Source organism: Cheilinus undulatus, linkage group 12 (genome assembly GCF_018320785.1).
Source record: "Cheilinus undulatus linkage group 12, ASM1832078v1, whole genome shotgun sequence".
In the NCBI taxonomy this organism is placed as follows: domain Eukaryota; kingdom Metazoa; phylum Chordata; class Actinopteri; order Labriformes; family Labridae; genus Cheilinus; species Cheilinus undulatus.
Genome location: NC_054876.1, coordinates 36,962,447 through 36,983,185, shown reverse-complemented (window position 1 = coordinate 36,983,185; position 20,739 = coordinate 36,962,447). Strand labels below are relative to the sequence as shown.

General features: G+C 38.5%; 1 protein-coding gene across 11 annotated transcripts in view; it reads left to right on the top strand.

Annotated features, from left to right (window-relative positions):
- Window positions 1-19,326, top strand: part of zmp:0000001168 (signal-induced proliferation-associated 1-like protein 2) — a 73,991-nt gene extending 54,665 nt beyond the window's left edge. For 6 of the 11 annotated variants that reach the window (XM_041801001.1, XM_041801004.1, XM_041800999.1 and 3 more), the window contains 6 exons: window positions 4,169-4,295; window positions 4,395-4,518; window positions 7,401-7,499; window positions 8,938-9,010; window positions 13,864-13,942; window positions 16,563-19,326. In XM_041801001.1, coding sequence (XP_041656935.1) covers window positions 4,169-4,295; window positions 4,395-4,518; window positions 7,401-7,499; window positions 8,938-9,010; window positions 13,864-13,942; window positions 16,563-16,706 — 646 coding nt within the window. In that variant the 3' untranslated portion in view covers window positions 16,707-19,326. Of the gene's footprint in view, window positions 1-4,168; window positions 4,296-4,394; window positions 4,519-7,400; window positions 7,500-8,937; window positions 9,011-13,863 lie in introns of all 11 variants that reach the window. The other 5 variants (XM_041801009.1, XM_041801005.1, XM_041801006.1 and 2 more) reach the window with 5 other exon arrangements.
- Window positions 19,327-20,739: the final 1,413 nt, after the last annotated feature.

Here is a 20,739-nt window from a genome sequence, read left to right as displayed (position 1 = left end):
ATTCTAACAAAACATTTACCTTTTCACAGTCTCCTCATTTTCCTTTATGCTTTTTTAAGGTATGCTTTTGGGCATTTTATGCCTTTATTTATAGTGGATAGAGTTGGAAACAGGGATAGGAAAGTGGGGAACAGACATGCTGGAAAGAAGCTACAGGCCACATTTATACGTGTGCACCTTAACCACCTAGCATTCTACACTCCTGTTACCTTATTCTCCTGTTCAATCTATAACAAGTCCCTTTTTCTGTGGTTAAGTTCTTGTTAGAATCTTTGATCTACCGTAAAAGCAGGGTTGTATCCAAACAGGAAGTCAGATACTATTAGTTTAAGACAGAGGAGAAAGATGAATGCAGAATAGTGGAATTTTTAATGCAAAAAAAGATGCAATTAATCGTGATTAACTACAGAAATTCTAAGATTTATCACAATTTAAAATAGTAATCTTTTAAACCCTTTGTTCAAACTGTATGTAAGTATACTCATTTATTTAGTGCTTTTCTTAAACTAAAGTTACAAATGCTGGGTGCAAATAGCTCAAGGGTGAGATCACACCACATGTACATTTGTGGGTGGCTGGGTCTGAGTCCAGCCTGTGGCTCCTTTTATGCATGTCATTCTCCACCCTCTCATCCCTGTATCCAACTTTATCCACAGTCCTTCTCTATATAAAAATGGCATAAAAGCCCCAAAAATAAATCTAAAAAAAAAGAAGTCAAAAGTGCTATGCACAGACAAGAGGAACAACAATAATACATCCACCATATGTATAGATAGACAAGAAACTGAGATGCCTGAAACTGTTCACATTACATTAGAATTGAAGTTGAGAAATATTTAGTAGCTGTTGATTATACTTTTTTTACAGCAAAGAATAAAAAAAGAAATGTCAAAGATGGAAAGTACAGCTGCTGGATCAGTTAAAGCAGAAGATGGGGACTATTTTTTCACGCTTTTCAGCCACTGAGAGACATGGATGAGGAAATGGACCGATGATATTTTTAGATTTTTGCAAGTAGACATGACAATTTGGCAGTTTTCTGCAGCTATTTATTTCAGAGCAGAGTACACACAGTACTCCTGTAGACATTAGTTAGAGACTGGCAGTCACCCCATGCTACCCAGCAGCTCAGTCAGGTCATTTCTACACAGTTAGATTTTTGAGGAGGTGTATGTCATTTATGCATGCCTCTGCTATTTTATTATAGAATCAGCTGTAGTAGAATTACTTGCACAATCTACTAAAAATGTACAAACTTTTTTGATGTGGTCAAAAGATAGCATCCAAAACCATCTGCTGACTAAAACTAGACTAAAACTATAAAGCAGTAGTTTTCTAAGTGAGAGGCGGGCCTCCCCTGGGGGGCGCCACAGGATTTCAGTGGAGATGCAGAACCATAAACCTGATAAAGGTGATTTGTTTTGCTAACTTCTGCTGTGCATGGGGCAAATTGGACAAATTTAAGTCACTACAGAGAATACACAATAGATTTGACTATTAAAGTTAGTATTTTCCTGCATTAGTCCTGATGATGCTCTACAGCCACAGTGTTAGTTGAAGATGTACAAGCTAATGATAGCATAAGGCTGTGTAAACCCTGGGGTCATTTAAGACAAAGTAGTAAGTCTAGTGAACGCAACCAAGGGAATTTTTGGCAGGAAGTGAAGGGAATTTTGGTCACTGAAGGTAACTGAGACATTTAGCACCATAAACACTAAGACAGCCTTTGCAGGTGCAGGTTTTTGATCAGTGATCAAAAGGGAGAACCAGGCAAAGCTGAAGGTGAAGGATGATCTGCAGTTTTGCAGTCCTGCATCAGCTGCATAGATGCAAGCTCATAAGAGTATAAAAATGAGGTAGAATTGACAAAAAGTTCTTTCCTGAAACTAAATAACTGATTGCTTGGGAAAGATGGATGTTTAAAGATATTTGAAGACCAAAATATCAAAAATGTAAAGATGTTATTATATTGTTGTAATTATTTTCTCTTAGGGGAGGCTCACTTTCCGACACTTTGAAACCCCTGCCGTAGAGACTTGAATGAGAGGCTCTGGCTGCAGACTGTTCATTTCTAACAGCCTTTCTCAAGGATTGTTCACCTGAGACACCCTACATCATCTCAGAAAAGACGGTGTTTTAATTTGCCAGGACAATAACGTTCTAGTTTTAGATTTATTTTATAAATTCCACCTTATTTAAAAACAAAGTCTGGCAGTTATGAAAAAAAACACATTGCAAACACTACAGATGAAACAGCATTTCATAAATAAAATCAAGAATAAAATCAGAGGTCTAATCTGGGATCAGATTATGTGTAGACCCATTTAGAAATATTCAAACAGTGGCTTGCATTAGCTTTGTCAGCCTTAGCTAAAGCTAACATAGCTACCCTAGCTCCCTAATTAAGTTTACTACATAAGCAAGTGTGGCTAAGTTAGCTTTGGAATCATGAGCTTAAGCAAACATAGCTAAAGCTTCTGTAGCTACGTAGAAAACGTAGATACGTAGCTTACATCGCTGCATTGGGAGTTTAGCTTTAGCTACGAAGCAACTTTAGCTACTTAGCTCTGTTGTTTATACCTAAGTTAGCTTTAGCAACAAGATCATTAGCAAACCCAGCTAGCGCTAACTTAGCTACACCAATAAAATAAATTGCTTACACGGCTGCTTTGTGAGCAAAGCTTTTGCAGTAGCTCTGTTACCTTTGTGTCTTACACAGCTAAAGGTGCTACATTAGCTACACTGGCTGCATTAGCGTGTTTTCATGGAGCACAAGCTTCTTTCCTGTAAGGAAACTCTTTACTTGGCTTTATTAAACATTATGTAATCAGATTTTGCAGGTCAGGTTTTTGACTTTTAACTTTTGGTATCCTAACCCTTACCTTAACCATAAACAGAAGTTTAATATGATTCAATCAGAACAATATAGCGTGTTATTTTATTCTGAGATCACAGCGTCTCAGATGTGACAGTGGCCGTTAGAGATGTACGGTCTGCAGCCAGACTGTCTTGTGGAAAGGTGGGAACCAAAGGGTTAGCAGTTTAAGTTTAAGTTAAGTCCCAAATTGAAGCAAGTGTTGCATGTGAGTTTTTGTTGTGCCCTTGAGCCTGAGATGTCAGTCCCTGTGCAGCCGCTTCAAGCTGACATCTCTGCATAAATGGACATCTATGTCCCTGTCTGTGCTTGCTGGATTTTGGACCTGTATGTGTGACACATGTCTCGCAATTACAGAGTGTAAAATTTGATATCCCTTTGGGTATTAATAGGGTATGTGAGACTTGAAAAAAAAATTAATCAAAAATGAAATGAACATGCAGATTTGCTTTAATTTTCCCAGTTAGTGCAGCACATTGGGAGAGCATCAGGTAGAAAGAGCTCTTAAATCATCCAGCATGGCTGAAAATATCCTCAAGCTAAAGCTGACTCATCACAATTTAATCTGAGTCAGTGCGTCACTTTTCCTGCAAAGGACGAGTCACAGAGAAAGGACATGAAGTGATGCGTCACTGAAGTATGCTCACTTAAAGCTCTATAATTAAAATCTTTAACATTAGAAAAATCCGTTAGGTGTTCATTCTTTAACACTTAAGAACCAAAGAGTAAGAAAGATAACTACTTTTTAATTTCAAACTTCAATAATTGACACAAAATGAAGTTAAGGGACAAAGAATAGATGTCTGTTAACTTTTTCAGGCTATTGAGGCCCTTTCCGAGATTCTTCTTGAAGAAACAGTGTAAAATAAGAGAGGAACAGGTGTAAAAGAGCAGGACAGGCACTGTATATGATTCAGTTTCAGGCTGAGTTAAATTACACCTCCAGAACTCCAACCAAAATGCATCAGCTTGAGGAGGAAATTGTGCATGAAGAAAATATTCATGAGGATGATATTAAACTCTGCAGCTCTCCAAAGTGAATTTGACTGCTTTTTATTGTCACGAGAAGCTGAACTGAATAATTTAACCGAAACGGCATCAGATATGATATTTCTGATGGATCATTTTGTGAGCAGCAGAATTACCAACATCAATCAGGCCTAAATCCAAGCAATCCAGGAGATTACTTTTCTAAGTGCTGCTTTCTGTTTTTGACCTCTAGATTGAATAAAAAATGCCATAAAGCATCAACAGCAGATTTAGTTTCTGTTTTTTTGTTTTTTTTTTTGACAGGCACGTGTATGACAACGTGGAGCTGAAGGGCAACCGCCACATCTACGAAAATGTGGGCGAGCTGAAAGACGCCACACCTGATCTGATCCTGGCTGTCAAACCCAAAGTTCCCCTGGAGGACGAACAGGTGACAGACTGAGGCGAGAGGATGTCTGATTGGTTCCTCCTCAGCTCCCCGTCTCCTCGCTGACAGTGTCGTTTCCCCTCTGTGTCTCTGTGTCTTCAGTTCATGGCGGCTGACTTTGGCGATGACAAAGCTTCGGCGAGTGACTCTTCCTTGCGGTTGTCATGTGTCGACCGAGCTGAAAGAAACTCACGAGCACTCAGTCTTCATAACTCCATCACCAAGAGTAAGTTCTGTTTAATTCCCATGGATTTTTATAATGAAATCAATATAATTGAAATATTTATAATCCCTTAACAAAAAGAATCAGAGCTGTGTGCGATACAAAAAGGGGACAAGGAGGTTTTCTGACCCTGATTAGGCAAAACAAAGCTCCTCTCTCACACAGCAGCTGACACGAACTCTCAAATGAAGCCAAAATGGAACAATTACACATGTTTGCAAATCATCCCTGCATGATTTAAGCCTCAAATTCCTTTTTCCCCCCAGATTTTCTCTGCCCTTAAACCCCTCTCTTCATTATCCTCCCTCTGCTCCCCTCTGCATCCCCTTTGTCCCTCCTCTTTTATCCATGCTGCCCTGTATCCCACTAATCTAATATCACCCCTGCTCTGCTGCCACCCCCTGCCAGGCCCGGGATAAAAGGGGGACAGATGGGTGGTGGGAGGGGTGGAGTTTTTAGGCAGCCCCAAATCAAGGAGCCCCTCTTACACCATCTGCTCAGCCTCCGATGAGACTATGAGACTCATCATTTAAGCTCCATAAGAGTGCACTGCTCATCCTCTCATTAGATTCTTCTGATATTTGTGGGGGTAGATCTGCTGCTATTGATTGTTCAGGGTCATTAAAAACACTTCAACCTTTTTCACTTAAGCTTGATATCAGAGAGTTAACAGATCTTAAATATGAAGAGGTGAAGAATCTCAGATTTCATTTTTTTAAAGTTAAACTTAGATATTTATGCAAGATTTAAGAGAACTCTCAGAGTGAGATAGAGCTTTATTCATCCTCCAGGAAATTTATGTTTCAGGTTGTTAAAAGAGCATCAGAAATAAATGAAATACAAATAAGGTAACACTGAAAGTGTGTTATAAAGTATGAAGGGGATGAAGGTGAAATTCAATGAAATCTTGGGAAAAAAAGAGGTGTGATAATTAAGGTAACAGAGTAAGATGTGTTGGCAGCTCAGACACAAAGCCAGGCTCATTATTTTATATTTGCATTTCAGTTGTTAGGTTTGCATGCACACTGATGTTGGATCAGGTGCATTGGCGTAAGCATCCTGGCTAGCAGTTACTTCATTTTGGAGTAATGGGTTTAGATGTGTAACTTACTTATTCATGGCACTTTAAGACTCCTTTTCTTCAGTGTTAACATCCATTTTACTACTTTTTTTTTCGCAACTTCAAACACATTTTGGCATTTTTTACCAGATTTTCACCAATTTCTCCCTCCCATTTTTGCCTTTCTTAGCCCATTTGTGCTGCTGTTATCCCATTTTTGTCTCTTTTGACTAATTTTGCTACATTTAACTTATTTTGCCAAATGTTGCCCCTCTTTGTCTTGCTTAACCCATTTTTGCTGCTATCCCATTTGTATCAATTTTAACCACTTTTCACCTTCATTTTGAAAAAGCCTATATTGTACTACAGCATAGATAATTAAATTAATGGGAAAAAGCATTTTTTGTTGCTTTGGTACAAGTGGTTAGCTGGGCCCAAGAAATTCCATGTTATGCCCCCTTGTGATTGGCCTTGCATGAAATTATCGGCATGATATTGGTATCTGCAGATATTTTTGCCAATATTTATATTTATATAGCAACTGTAAATGTTGGTCATATGTAAAAATAAGCAAGCCTCCGCTACCGGGGGGGGGGGGGTCTTTTTTTCTCTCTCTCTGCACATCAGGCTGGTGTTTGTATGATAAATATGGCCAAGGTAATGTATCTAAAGCACTGGGCATCAGATATTAGTAAATCAACCCCTCAGATATTTACTTTTGGAGATTTGTGTCATACGTGGTCAGTTAACAAGTAGTCAGTGTTTCTCCTGTAAATAAAGTCATTGTTGTTCAACCTCTCCTGTCAGACGATATCTTCAGCTGTTAGTTAGTTTGTGAATTCATGATGAAACTGTAAAGTTGCAGCTCTGGTTCTGATCATGAATTCATAAACATCAAACTTTTTTGTGCAGATAAGCTGTTAAAGAATCAGATTTTAGATGAAAAGTAATGACGACATATATTTTTAGGTGATTTAATAAAAGAAAAGCTAAGGACGATAAAACTAAAGCAGAAATAAGCAAAACAGATGAGCTGCTGTATGAGGAAAGTAGAGGAGTATATGGGTGTGTGAGGGGGCTGGGGGTGCAAGATGAGCAGATTTAGGTTAGTTTTATTTGGGGGAAAAGACCACAATGAAACAGATTAGTTATATATTTGAATTAATGTTATATTGAATAAAATGAACCCAGAGTGCTGACCATTTTCAAAAATATAAGACACAGATTGTAAAAAAAAAAAAATGTTGTCTCTAATTTTTGCAACAAGGTATATGAGCATTAAATTAATGATCACTTTTGTGACTTTTTTGATAATTAATGACTCCAACTCGAATGCTTAATATTCTAAAACTCATTTGAAAACTAATTTTCACTGCCATGGCTGGGGGATCAAAATTATCATTTAAACGGGTTTCAATGGGGCATTCTTGTCTCAAACACTCTGAGTGTATACAAAAAGTTCCCAGAGCTTATTATTGACTGGTTACAGGGTCTGATATTAAGAAAAATTCTATTGAAAAACTTACGTTTCATAATTTACAAGCTTTAACACAGTCAAAATGATTAAAAAAATGAAAACAAATATGACCAAAAAAGCCGCAAAATGGCTTATACCCTCTCTGGATTAAACAATCATTAGAATAAATGACCTTAAATTGCTCTCACTCATGTGCCCTGGAGTTTGATCAGCATTAACACAGCAGCACCCCCTTGTGGTGGCTTATTGTTACTATAGAACAGCTGTATGTGATTCCTGCTATTTTTTTCTTTTGCTCAGTAAAAAAAAAAAAAAAAAAAGTTTATAAAACAGCTTTATTTCCCTCAGTTCTTTCAGAAACGACAGATTCATCTGAGGAGGAGTGGCAGTCCATCGCTGACCTGGCCACGGCCTGCCGCAGCATCTTGGAGGCTCTATCACGAGAGGGTGAGGGACTGTTGACATGGGCACACCACACTTACTGAGCAAACGATAATGACATAATGTTGTATTTACCCTTAAATTAAAGAAAGAAATAGAAAAATATGACCAAATGTCTGTTGACAACTCTGGCTACTTTTGCACAAAACTCTTGAAGGTCCACAATGAGCTACATGTGTAGATAAAAAGGGTCATGTTTTCATCCTTACAGTAGCTATATGGATCTTTTTAGTAAAATGATGTGTAAATACAGCAGGTAATATTCAGGAAACGTCTCCTCTGGTGAATGGGCAATGATGAGGTTGAATTCTGCATGATTCTTGCAGACTTCAAGTACATAAAGATGCCACATCTGTTTAACATCATGTTTTGCATCGTAAGTGTCAAAGTGACAACGAATAAAGTCAAAATGTTGAAATAAAGTTGAAATTTTGAGAGTAAAGTTAAGTTATTGAGAATAAAGTTGAAATACCATTACAAGAGTAATGTAAAAAAGTAAAAATTACAAGAATAAAGTTAATGTACTTTCAAGATTAAAGTGGAAATGTTGAGAAAAAAGTGAAAATATACGGAATTATTTTGAGCATAAAGTTGAATACAACTTTGAGTACAGAAGAGGATCAGACAGCAGTCTCCTTTCCCAACTAATTCGGATTCCTCTTTTAACAGAGGCAATTTTTTTTAGTAGTTTCTCTTCAGTCCTTACACTGACAACCACACTGTGTTTATGAGCCGAAGGAAAGGATTTCTCCATTTATATAGGGCATTTTGTAGAGACAGTCAAGATCCGCTGTTTGTTATAGTCTAATAAGGTTTGACTAGCCAAAAATTCAACTTTATTCTTGACATTTCAACTTTTTCTCCTCATTTCAACTTTTTTTTCTCAAAGTGCATTGCATTATTTTGTCCTTTACACCTGCCCTGAATCCTCTCTTGTACTCAACGCCATGCTGAAGCCTGACAGGTTTATGTCTGACCTCTATAAAGTGCTAGACGATGCACATGTTGAGTAAGGTTCACCAGGACGGACTTCAAGCCGCCAGCTTTGTAGAAAAAAGACCAGGAAAGAGCCTAAAGTGTTTCGAGCTAACAATCCCCCTGTAAAATGGAAAAACCTTGGGGAGGCTCTCCACTGAACTCACACCAAATGACTTTTCACCTAATACGATTATCTAACCGCACTGATGCTGCTTTGATTTAATGGAGGTAAACTCTTGCACTTAAATTTTCAAAAATCCTGTGCTTTGTCAAGCACTAAGATGATATAGAGTATATCTATAACATTTAAGTGTCTGCTTACCTTTGACCATATAGTGTATATTGAGAGGACATTTTCACTGGAGGAGCTACACTCTTGTTAACTTTATCTCCATCATCTATACTTGTAAGTTTTGCTTATATTGCATTTGAATTTTATTAATCTGTATAATTCCTCTCACCATAGACCGTAAAGCTGCAGACCCTTCCCAAGCTGGAGCTGACCAGACAGACGGCAAGCTGAAAGACTCAAAAGAGAGGTGGGTTGCTTTACTCTACATACGTTGTGAGGCAGACAGTTCAATATTAGTTTGATCACTCTATTAGTTCCCTTTCTGTCTTGATCATTGCATACATTCCTCTTCTCAGCTTCCACTCTTTTAACCTTTTGAACCCTGAGCCTATTTTTCTGTTATTTTGGTTTCTGCTCGAAAATTGCATACTCACAATAAAATGGGTGTATCTCTGCAAACACAAGGTCTATTTGAATAATTTTGGTGTCATGGTAATGGGAACACTTGCGAGATTTGTTAAGATGTGTTAATATGAGTATATGTGATACTGGTGAAGAGTAAATGAAGATGGCACACAGCAAACATTTTAAAAATGAATATTCCTTTGAAAATGATGCAGCTGCAGCTCTAAACCTTTATCAGACCATAGCACAACATATGAACATTATCTCTGCGAAGGTTGACATTAATAAAGTGAGTAGAACAAAATTAGAGAGGTTTTAGTACAGAGAGTTCATCAGGCAAGTTCTCCAAAATGGCCATTTTGGCACAGTTTGGCACATCTGAATTTTCTCATGTACAAAACTGTATATTTCATTTATATATCACTAACGTGACCAATACATCCAAATGCAACAGTTTTTGGCCATTTTTTGAAAATTCAACCAGACCTCTGTATATTTCCCATTCCAAAAATAACCACGTAAAGCACCTTAAAGGTGCAGTGTGTAATATTTAGCCTAGTAGCATTTAGCTGAACAAACTTGGTAAAATAAAGTAAAACATTTCTAAGACGGTCTAAGTAAGTGTTTAGTCATCTAAATTCAAAAATAGCTATTAAAAAAAAAAAAAACAACTCAGAATAAACCATTAATTCATACATAGGGAAGGTCCCCTCCATGGATGCCGCCATCTTGGATTTCTACATGTTTCCATGGTAACATAGAGGAAAAAAGGATAAATAAAGTTATTGTATTGTATTGTATTGTAGTCACTTTACAGATGCACATTAAATTCAACTGGTTGCCACAGTTTCCAGCAGAGAAATGCAATCTAGAACCCATTTCTAGATGTTGATATTCAGTTTTACACACTGCACTGCAGATTTACTTTGGTAAAATTGTAAACATTTCTGTAACAATACAAACAGTAAAAAAAAAAAAAACTTCTAAAATATTTACATTATTTACACAATTCTACATTGTGCTTCGTTTCTGTAAACGTGCAAAAAAGTATTTCCATAAAAACTCACACTGTAAAAACACACATAAAACTAATACAACTATGTACACTGTGTACATAGTTGTTCATATGGCCATCAAAAAGTTACTGGCCATCATGCCAAAGCTGGAAACAGTTTTTTATTTAGGAGAGGCAGAGAGGAACATGGCACTTCCTGCAATACACTGCAGTCTTTACCCTGGGTGTTCCAGCATCATAACACCTCTTGCAGTGCTTCCTGGGCCTTGATGCCTCGCTGTCAAAGAATGCAGGCATGCAAGTGGTGGGTGAGGTGGATGAGGGTGATGGTGTGGTTGCTGAGCCTTCAGCGAACTTCAGCATCTCCCTGGCGAGCTGCTCCCTGAAAACCTTGTGAGTCATGGGCTTTGTCTGGGTGGGGTCCTGCCTAAACTTGAACAGCTCCTTGTGAAGGAGGAAACTGTTGACGACAGCTATGTCCACTAAGTGGTAAAAAAAAGTCTTGTACCACTTCGGTGTTTTGTGGCTGACGCTGTAGAGTCCAAGCAGTGCATCAGTCAAATCCACACCACCCATGTTCTTGTTTTAGTCCAAGATGCAGTCCAGAACAGGTACGGATTTGTTTCTCCAGACACCAGCCTCCTTCACGTTTCTCCTCACCGTCTGTCCACTGTAGGCTTGATGCAACGTGGAGCTCATCGTCACCTCTCTCGTGTCCATCCATTTCACAAAGAGGAGTTTTCTCACTCCTGATCCATCCAATGTCCCCTCTTTCAGCTTTTTTGGGCAGGTCATTCATCTGGGTCTGTGGGAAGCCAAGATGGTTTTTCCAGATGGTGCCACAAGAGTTAATGTTCATTTTGGACGGATCAGTGAAGAGAGTGGGGCTAATGTCAAAAATAATCTGTGTACAACCTGTAGCCACTACCGAGGAGAGGAAAAGGCAAAAGGTCCATCACGGCTGAATAGCTCAGGCCATGGCCTGTGAGGGACTCTCTTTTCCCTTGGTACACAAAAAAATTCCAGGTATAACCTATTGAAGAGTCAGCCAGCACAAAAAGTTTATACCCCCACTTTGTAGGCTTGTCCCTCATATATTGTTTCATGCTAATGTAGGCTTTGGTAGCAGCCATCCTCTCATCAATAGACAGATTCTGATAGGGCTGAAAATGGGATTTGCATGCATCCACCATCTCTTATAGAAAGGCTTTATCTTGAAAAGTCTGTCGTATTGGGCAGTGTTCCTTTTCCTTTCATTTTTCTCATCTTCTTGTGGGTTGCTAAGATGAAGTGACCACACGATTGCCTCAAAACGGTCACGTGACATCTACTCACTGGGGACAGGAAAGTTGTAAGGCCATTTCTTCCTCCAATAATCTGACCTGTGGTGGACTGTCACAAGGCCAGTGAAAATGATGATGGCTAGAAATGTGTAAAAGTCCTTCGTCGTTAGCACTTCCCACTTGAATGCCATCCCAGCTTGCTTTTTTTTTTTTAGCAGCATTAGCATTTGTGTTGTCAATTATTTTCCTGACAACAGACGTGGACAAGAAAAGCTGGAAGAGGCCTAGCGGAGACCATGCTGCCGTGGTATCAAATGTGGGGCCTGGGGTCCTGGCAGGCATGAATCTGGGAGGGTCAGGTTTGATGTCCTCCTCCTCTCTGTCATGCCACCTGTCCTCCTCCTCACACTCTGCAGATTTTGATATTCTTTTTTCAGGTGGTAAAAATCCTGGAGCCAGGTGTCTACCTGCTTTTGTTTGAGGTGTTGAGGTAGAAGGTCCTGGGACACTGACCAGGGGTGGCTTGACATCCTCATCCTTATCACTTTAAACCCAAATGTAGAAAAAAAAAATAATATATCTATTCAGTGACCTGCTTGGGAAATTGCAATTCATGTAAACCCACAAAAAGCAAAAAATGTGGTAAAAAATAAACACACTGTGCTGGGGAAGTCAAAACACACACATAAAAATATACACATATGTATATACTCATACATACACATATACATATACATACACATGCACGTACAAACACATAGACACACACAAAATGTGTCATGTGTCATGGCATCAGACAATAACACTAAGCTGGCATTTTGGCACAAAAAAGCTGCTAGCTATAAATATATTGAAATTTTGACAGAAATAAATCTTTCAATACAACATTTATAAGACATTCCGTAACTTTCCAAAGATGGAGTAAGATTACTCAAGTAATCCGAGTCACTGCTGTCTTCAGTGTTGTCTGGATAAATGAGGTCTTCGTCCTCTGATGAGGAATCATCAAGACACACTGTACTCTCAGCGTCCTCCTCCAGTAGTTTAAACACCTCTTTGGTGGTAAAAGGTCTCTTTGACCCCAGCCATATTTTTCTCACAATTTAGAAAAATGAAGCAAACGATCAAAAAACAACTGTACACAAAGTAGATGCCGTGCGCTCCACGTCCTGGTGCGTAATGCGACATTTGCTCATATGAAGCTGCATGTCTTCTTCTTTGAGTTTTGAGTTTTTTGGCGGTTGGCATGTAGCTGCATGTCAATACGCAGGCCTCTATTTCCGCCACGGATTCTTTTGTGATTGGTGCATTATTTCACACTGTGTTTGCCAATGCCTCTCAAAGTCCCCCAACTGGGGGACCTTCGGGTTCAAGGGGTTTTGATCTCTGTTAGTTATTCATACTTTATTAGCGGTGTCCAACTGTTTGAGTTGATGCCATGCCTTCTCTCCCCCTTAAAGAGTCTTCTGCAGGCTGACTCAGTGATGCACTTCTGCGCATGCAAACTCACATACAGGCATCATGTCTGATTCAGTGTCATTGTCACCTCTCAGTTAAACTCCCACTCCAATTCATTTGACTTTTCTTCTGGTCTTTCTTCTTTGCACTGATGAAGCCACGGCCTGTTAAAACATTAGTCTTTTGAACTTTACTGAATTGCAAAAGGTGACTCATGTGCCTCTTCTCTTGGCCCATTAAATCATAAATTTTAGCGTTGCTGTTCTTAATCTCCATGAAAGTGCTAATATTGAATAAGTCTGTGATTTACAAAGATATCAGCTAGATATTTGATTCCTGGCTGGACTTTTGACTTCTTTTCTCTCTATCCAGTATGCCTGTTGATATTCGCAGTGTCAGACTGTGATTATAAGTGAAGGTTTACAAAAGAAAGGGAAAATGGCAGTGAATCTTTGGAGGATTAAACAGATGGATCCTCCATTGGCCTGGGAAAGAAGGCTGCTTTTGTTGGCCACATCTGAAGGGGCCTTTGGAGCAGGACTTCCTTGGACCCATGCTGTGATGCACAGCCTCTTTAAAGGGACACACCTTATTTTTAACCGCTGTTTTCTTGTGTAACTGTTGTGTGACAAAATATCACTGAAGGTTAAATGTCGTACTAAATATCAGCATAGCAGAGGTTATCTTCAACACCTGAACTGCTGCCTTTTACCAAATGACAGTACATCAGTAAATCACTTCCTCCCGTGTGATATAACTAAATTGAACTGCAGCCATGATAGGTTACATCAAAGGCAGTTACAGGTCGGCACACAATTCAACAACCAAACAGAAAGTTATTATCAAAAACAAACCTGACCAACTATTTGCATTTTCAGCTGTCAAACTTTGAAATTGTTATTCTTTCTGACAAAGTTTCACTGCTTTCCTTTGCTGCAGTGACTCTCCAGGCCACCTAGAGGAGAAAGTTTCACAGCTGGAAGCCATGCTGAAGAAGCTGCAAGATGACCTGCAAAAGGTGCTTTGACTTTCATGAATGTTTGTCTCTGTAGTGTATTTTTCAGTGAGCTCCAGGGGAGAATCAGCAGGTAGGAAAGATTATTTCAACTGTTCAGCTTCTGTCGCTGGAGCCAGACCACCTTTATTCTCTGATGCAGCCCTGTTGTTTACAAATCCACGCGTCCTTTCGGCATGTCAAAGCACAGCTGGCTTACAGGCATGAAAAGAAAAACACTCCTTTATTTATTAAGAATTTTATTGTAAATTTGTACAGTACTATTTGCAGATTTTTGAATATTCAAATATCATATTTAAAATGTATTTATGTCAACTCCTCAAATGCTGTTATTAGTATTTTCTAATTATATTTCTAGTCAACATAATTTTGTTGTTGTTTATTTTCAAAGAAAACTGTATGTCGGACTTCAGACTGAACACAGAGTCCACTCGTGATTATGACACTTTTAACCCTTTCTCATGGCCTTCAGCAGATAAAGTCACCTAACAAGTGGACTTTGTGTTGAGAACTGTTTTGTAAACAGTGTTTTTGTCTCTGTGTGTACACATTATATAAACATTTATCCCGATTAAATGGAACGTTTTTTTATTTATTCAGACTGCAGAAACATTTTTCTCATTATTTATTATATATTTTTATAATCAATTTCTCATTTAATCTGTTACTGTTAGATAATAATGACTTAAAACGATGCAAGTGGTGCGGCATTTAGTTTATTATGGATTATCTGATTGGCTGAAATTATATAAAACAACTTTTTTTTATTGAGTAATGTTATATATGGTGTTGGGGGCCGTTACATTTTAAACTAAATGGTTACATTACTGTATTACATACTGAGAGAAGTAACACATTAGAGTACTTTTCCATGACCAAACATTAAAATCCTTTATCTACTTGTTCCACAGTTATCAAGACAGTACATCAGCTTCTAAATATGTGGACTCCATCGTCACTTTACAGCCCAATAATCTGACACTAACGGACATGAAAATCTTCACAGCCCCACATTCTGACAACAAACTGGGCAGAGGCATACAGTATTACGCATAAGCTGTGTGAAATACTGTATGCCACACTGGAACAGCTGCACAGCTGTTCAGTGAAACTGTACATCATGAGCTTTTAAATTTTTCTTTCACTATTCCTTTCATACAAAAAATCAACATAGAGTGAATAATTACACAGCGACATGTGCGTGTTGACAGCCATGTTCACTATGCTAATAGGTAGGAGAGAAACAGAAACAGTGCAGAGGCTTTGGGAATCTACCTTTTTTCCTTTGTCTTTTTTGTGGCAGAAAGGAATCCAGCAGTTTTTCATTTTTAAGCAAAAGATTACTTTTAGGAAAAGGGTAACTAAAAGCAAAACAAAAGTGATACCTTACTTGTATACAACCAAAAAAAAAAAAATCTAACATATTACTTTGTAACGATTACCCCCAACACTGTATATCTATTAAAAGCAATATTAAGGCATATTGTAGTTTCAACAACTAAAATGTGAAACATTGCTGCTTTTCTACGGAAGTCCAAAGCAGACATGCATCCAAACATGTAGATTGAGCCTCATGTTCACCCCTTGCTTCTGGAGGTGATAATCAAAGAACACTTTGAACAATTTTCTTTAAACTTTGCTCAAAAGTCCACTCTGACTCAAAGATAAACTGAATAATACATGACCAATCACTGTACTTTTCACTGTCAAGAAATTGTGTACCTTGCAGAGTCATGTAACATACAGTACTGTACAGATCTTTTAGGCATGTTTGGCAAAAAAAAATTGAGGCAAATCTGTTGAAAAAAATGAATTCCACACCTTTGAGAAGCAGTTAGAGGTGGATGTGGCTAGTAAGCTTGTACTGTGGATCTTCTAAGGTCCTGAAAAACCGCCAGCAGCTAGGGGGGAAAAGGCCCAGAGAAAAGCAATGCCGTTGAGCTCGACCTTGGCTGCTATGAGAGAGCAACATGTGTATAGCTTGACTTGTTGTGGCTGTCGGGACCTGCAGTGAATCCTTATCACCCTACATGCCTAAAACTTATGCACAGGTCTGTATACTTTGGGATAGCAGTGCTGGTTATTTAATTCTGAGACAACAAGAAAAATAAGTCAAGATGCAGGTCAGATGAAAGAAAATGTATGGATGCATGTCCACTTAGGGCTTCTGTACTTCTTTCTGTTTTGCAGACAATTCAGTCTTCAGGTTTTGCACTGTTGGTGTGATACAAAAATCAATTTAAATACAACCCCTTAAGCATCTGGTGATGGATTAATGCATTATTTTCACATTTTATAGTAAGTAGCTTTTTAACTGATGTCAGTCATTAAATACAGCCATGTACCTATTATAGATGATCACATTTTTGCTTAGTCCTCTCAGCAGCATTAACCTCAAAGCAAAGACTCTTCTGTCAGTCTTTCAGTTCATACAATTATTGCTTCAGTTACACCACTACAGTGAGCTTTTCTACACTCCTTGTGTTACTTTTCTTTCAAGCTCTATGTTTGTGTGCCCACTAGTTGCCTTAAAGCCACCGCTGTACCTGTCGCTCCCCTCCTGTTCCTGCCACAGCGATCTGAGCGACGGCTTTTGTTTTTGTTGTGTGCCGATGTCTTTCAGGAGAAAGAGGACAAGGCGGTGCTGCAGGCCGAGGTGCAGAGCCTCCGGCAGAACAACCAGCGGCTGCAGGAGGAGTCTCAGAGCACGGTGGCTCGCCTCATCAAAGTCACCGAGCTGCTGTGCAACGTCAACAAGCCCTGTTAGCTCCGACGCTGCATGCACAATAACACACAAATCAGCAGAGATGCAACTCGTGCAACATGATTGTGCACTACTTGTTTTTCTCATAAATATTTGCAAACTAGACAAAAAACACTTATCCTTCTTAATCTGTGTTTAATCACAGTCTCAATCCTGAATCTTGGACCTGCCTGCTGGTGAGGAAGTATGCAAAAAAACAACTCATAAAAAAGACAAAAAAAAAGGACATTTTCTGCATCCCATGACCTTCACAGACCGACCGGCTCTGAGGCTGCTGGTTGCCAGAGTGCTTCTCTATTAGTGCAATGGATGGATGTGTGCGCAGCATGTGTGTATGCGTGCGTGTGTGCATCTCTTACTGTACCTTGCTTAAATACTTGACAAGCTGGGCTGAATAGCACTTGCATAAAAAAGTGGCAATTAAGACTGAGAGACACTGTATAGCATGTTAGGTGGTGTCTTATCTGAAATGACCAAAAGTGTAAATATATATCACCAATAATATACGTTGACAGTAGTGTTGCTATCCTCCAGGCCAGACGTGTAGTTGCAGTGTATGAGTGTGGCGCTGATAGTGTGGGAGAGCTGTGTAACAAAACAAAAAAAAGGGAACGTGACAATGACGAGCCTTTAGGCGGCCTTCTACTTCAAAAAAATGTAATGATGGTAACAGAGTCGCCTCAGTTACGTAAGGACATCCTCCCCTGCCCTCGTCTTCTCTCAGTTGTACTGTATTTCAAGAAATGCTGGAGTTTTAAGGGAGATCTTAAAAGGACATGAAGAAAAAATGAACTGAGCATGCTCCTGGAAAAAAGTGATACTGATAAGGTTTTATACCTCTCCTGAAGACACAGAAAATGGCAGGAAAGAGCTGCTTCAGCTTCCTTCCATGTAGCTGTTTTCTTCTAACCTCACTATTGTAGCAGCCATACTGTAGAAGATCTCCTCCAGCTGGCCTGAACCACAAAATGCCCAAAAAGGCAGCTTCTCTGTCAGCTGGCAACATAGCTTTAGGTGTCTGAAAACAACACCTTGAAGTAATAGTGAAAAAGAGAATATTGTATTTAAATATGTTTTGTGTTCGGCGGATGATACAGTGAAAGTTTTGTGGCTTACGAGTGGTAGCGATAAGGACAATACCTGATGAGTGTTTGTGTGTGTTTCTGTGTCGTTCTTGCACTTTCTTTTAAGGTAAAATCAGCACTGGATAGGGCACACGCTGTACTTTATTTCATGCCCGGGTTATGTCTTTGCTCAACATAAGAAGGTGGAGACGATCTCATCCCCCTGATGCCACCTTACCTCACCTTTTTTTTGTGTCCACTGCTGCTCACAACGATGTTCAGAGGAGTCACACCGCTTCTCCTCAGTGCCAACAAAAAAGCCCAGGCAGCTCTACTGATCCCAGAGAAATCAAACAGAACTGACTCCACCACAACAAAAAGGGATGCCAAACGATCGCCAGTCACTCAGACTCTGTTGTTTTTCTTGTACAAACTTTCTCTTGTAATTTTAATTTAGAGTCACTGTGAATACCTGGTACCAGCATATTAAGATACAGTATATACAGATTAAATTATGAGTCTATCAGTATGTGAAGATACTGTATGTACAGCTGAACTGTTCCATGTTACTTAGTGCATTGGGTTGTGTATGCCCTCCTTTTTGCAGGATGATTATGCAGACAAAGTGTTTAACCGGCTCCTGTTTCATCTCCTGTACATGCTGAAGCCTCATGACTGACCGGGGGGAGGTGCTGGTGTGAGAAGACCTGTTTTACTACGTCTCTTGTATAGTTATCAAGATTGTAGGAGGTTGGTCAAGCATGAGAATGTGCCAAGCAACTTCCAAGCTCCCCTTCTGTATGTGTGTATGTATAAAAATGTAACTTATTAATCATGCAAATGTGGATTTTCTTGTAGATGTTTGAACTGGTGGGAAGTCCTGAGAGGAAAATGTGAAATAGGTTAGAAAAGAAAAGGTGTACATTTTATTTCTTTGTAGAAAAACCAACAACAATGATACGAAACAGCAAATATCTGCAAATCTTGCTCATGGTTCCTGTTATCATTCTAGTATTGAGCTATTTCAGCTACAGCTCTGGCATATTTAATAAGGTCTTTTGACACCATTAGGTACGCCTTAATGAGTTATGATCAAACTGGTCATACCAGTGATATGTGAAGGCTTATTTCTCTGACTTTGTGCCTACCTGAAAATCAATGTATGTTAACCCAGCGTAGTGACCTCATTTCTTTGTTTTTGGTTACATTACTGAGGTTTCTCTGTGGAAGAGACCATCCTAACATCTGGTCTGTCATCCACTACAGAGGAAAAGTCATTGAGTAACATAATCAGAAAGAACAGGTATAATAATGATAATAATAAAAGGTGTGTGTTGTTGGTCTGAAGAAAAACTGAGCAGCACTGATTGTTCAGAAGAGCAAAGAGAGAAATATATGGTTTTTACGTGAATTAAAAAAGGAAAAGGGTGCTTAAAATGATGATGATGATGTATTGAAATGGAGTTTCAGTTGAAATGAATGTGTTGAATGGTGTATGCTTCCCTGATGGGATGATTATTTTGGTATTTAAATATTTAAGAATAAATTGTCTCAGAAAATCCAACCAAAAAGGAATCTGATTGTGGCTGAATAACCTGGACAAGAAAATGCGTAGTTAGGAAGTATGTCCTACTGAGCAGAGATTAGTTGCATGAATATAAAATAGAGAATTTGGCAAATCACAGGACAAAAGGCTGTGTTTTAGGGTTAAATAAGCACATTTGATCACCTGCTTTTAATAAGATGCTTCATTTTTTTTTAGATACAATATATTTCGTTTACTTTCAGACAGCCAGGCCTTGCCAAGAGTCAAAAATGGTGAACAAAAGAGGAGGACCCAAATACAAAACACAACAAAGAAAAATTAATTCAACAAAAACTAACAAGAAACTCAGGCCACAGAAAATCCAAACCAAAACTACTCACTCCAAAAAAACAGGACAGGGATTTGAACTCAGTCATAGCAGGAGCCGGATTCTAAATTTAGGTCTAAACTGAGAGCCAAAGAGGGTCAACATTTACCCATAAACAGTCAACCTTATTTTCAACAGTAATGAGTTAATTTTTAAAAAACTCAACACAGATGATAAATTATTTTTAGATTTAAAAGTCAAAATGATAAGATTAAAGGCTGAAAATCTGAGATTAAAAGTCAAACTTATTAGTTCAAAAGGTCAAAACAGGCAAGTACATGAGATTAAATTTGACATGAGTTTTACAGGTCAAAATATAAGATAAAATCATGAGTTTAAAAGGTCAAATTATGGGTTTAAATTTCAAATGGTGAGTAAAATTAAAAAGAAAAATGGGATTAAAAGTCAAAATAATAAATTTTCAAAGGTCAAAGTAAGAAATTAGAATACAAAATCATGTGTTGAAGTCATAACTGTGAGAAATTTGAAAATATGAAATGAAAGCACAGATGTATTTCATACACTCTTGAATTTTTGCATATTTATTCTTCAATTTTTTTCATGACTTATTTTTTAAATCATCAAGGTTAAAGCTTGCATTTCTACATTGGAGGAAATCTGTAGACCTCATAATAAGTCAAATAAAAATATATGATCTTAAGGGCCGGTGATAACTGTACCATAGACCGGATTTGGCCCCCAGGCCTTGAGTTTGACACCCCTGCAGTAGGTGAAAAGGCAGTAGACTCACAGGCAGAGACACATGACTATCCAACACAGGAGCACTATCAGAGACTAAATATACAGGGGTGACTGGACACAGGTGAGACTACACCAATCAAACACAGGTGAGACTAATGACACAATCACAGAGGAGGGAAAACACCAGAAAGTTAAACTAGACATGAGACTCAAGGGACAAGGATTAAAAAATAACAGAGGAAGCTAGAAAAACTCTAAAAAGAACTACAAGGTGGGAAGGATGACAAAATAACATTTAATACCAAAAATACAAACTAGGGAGACACTTTTAACTCACAAGGAATAATGAATGTAACA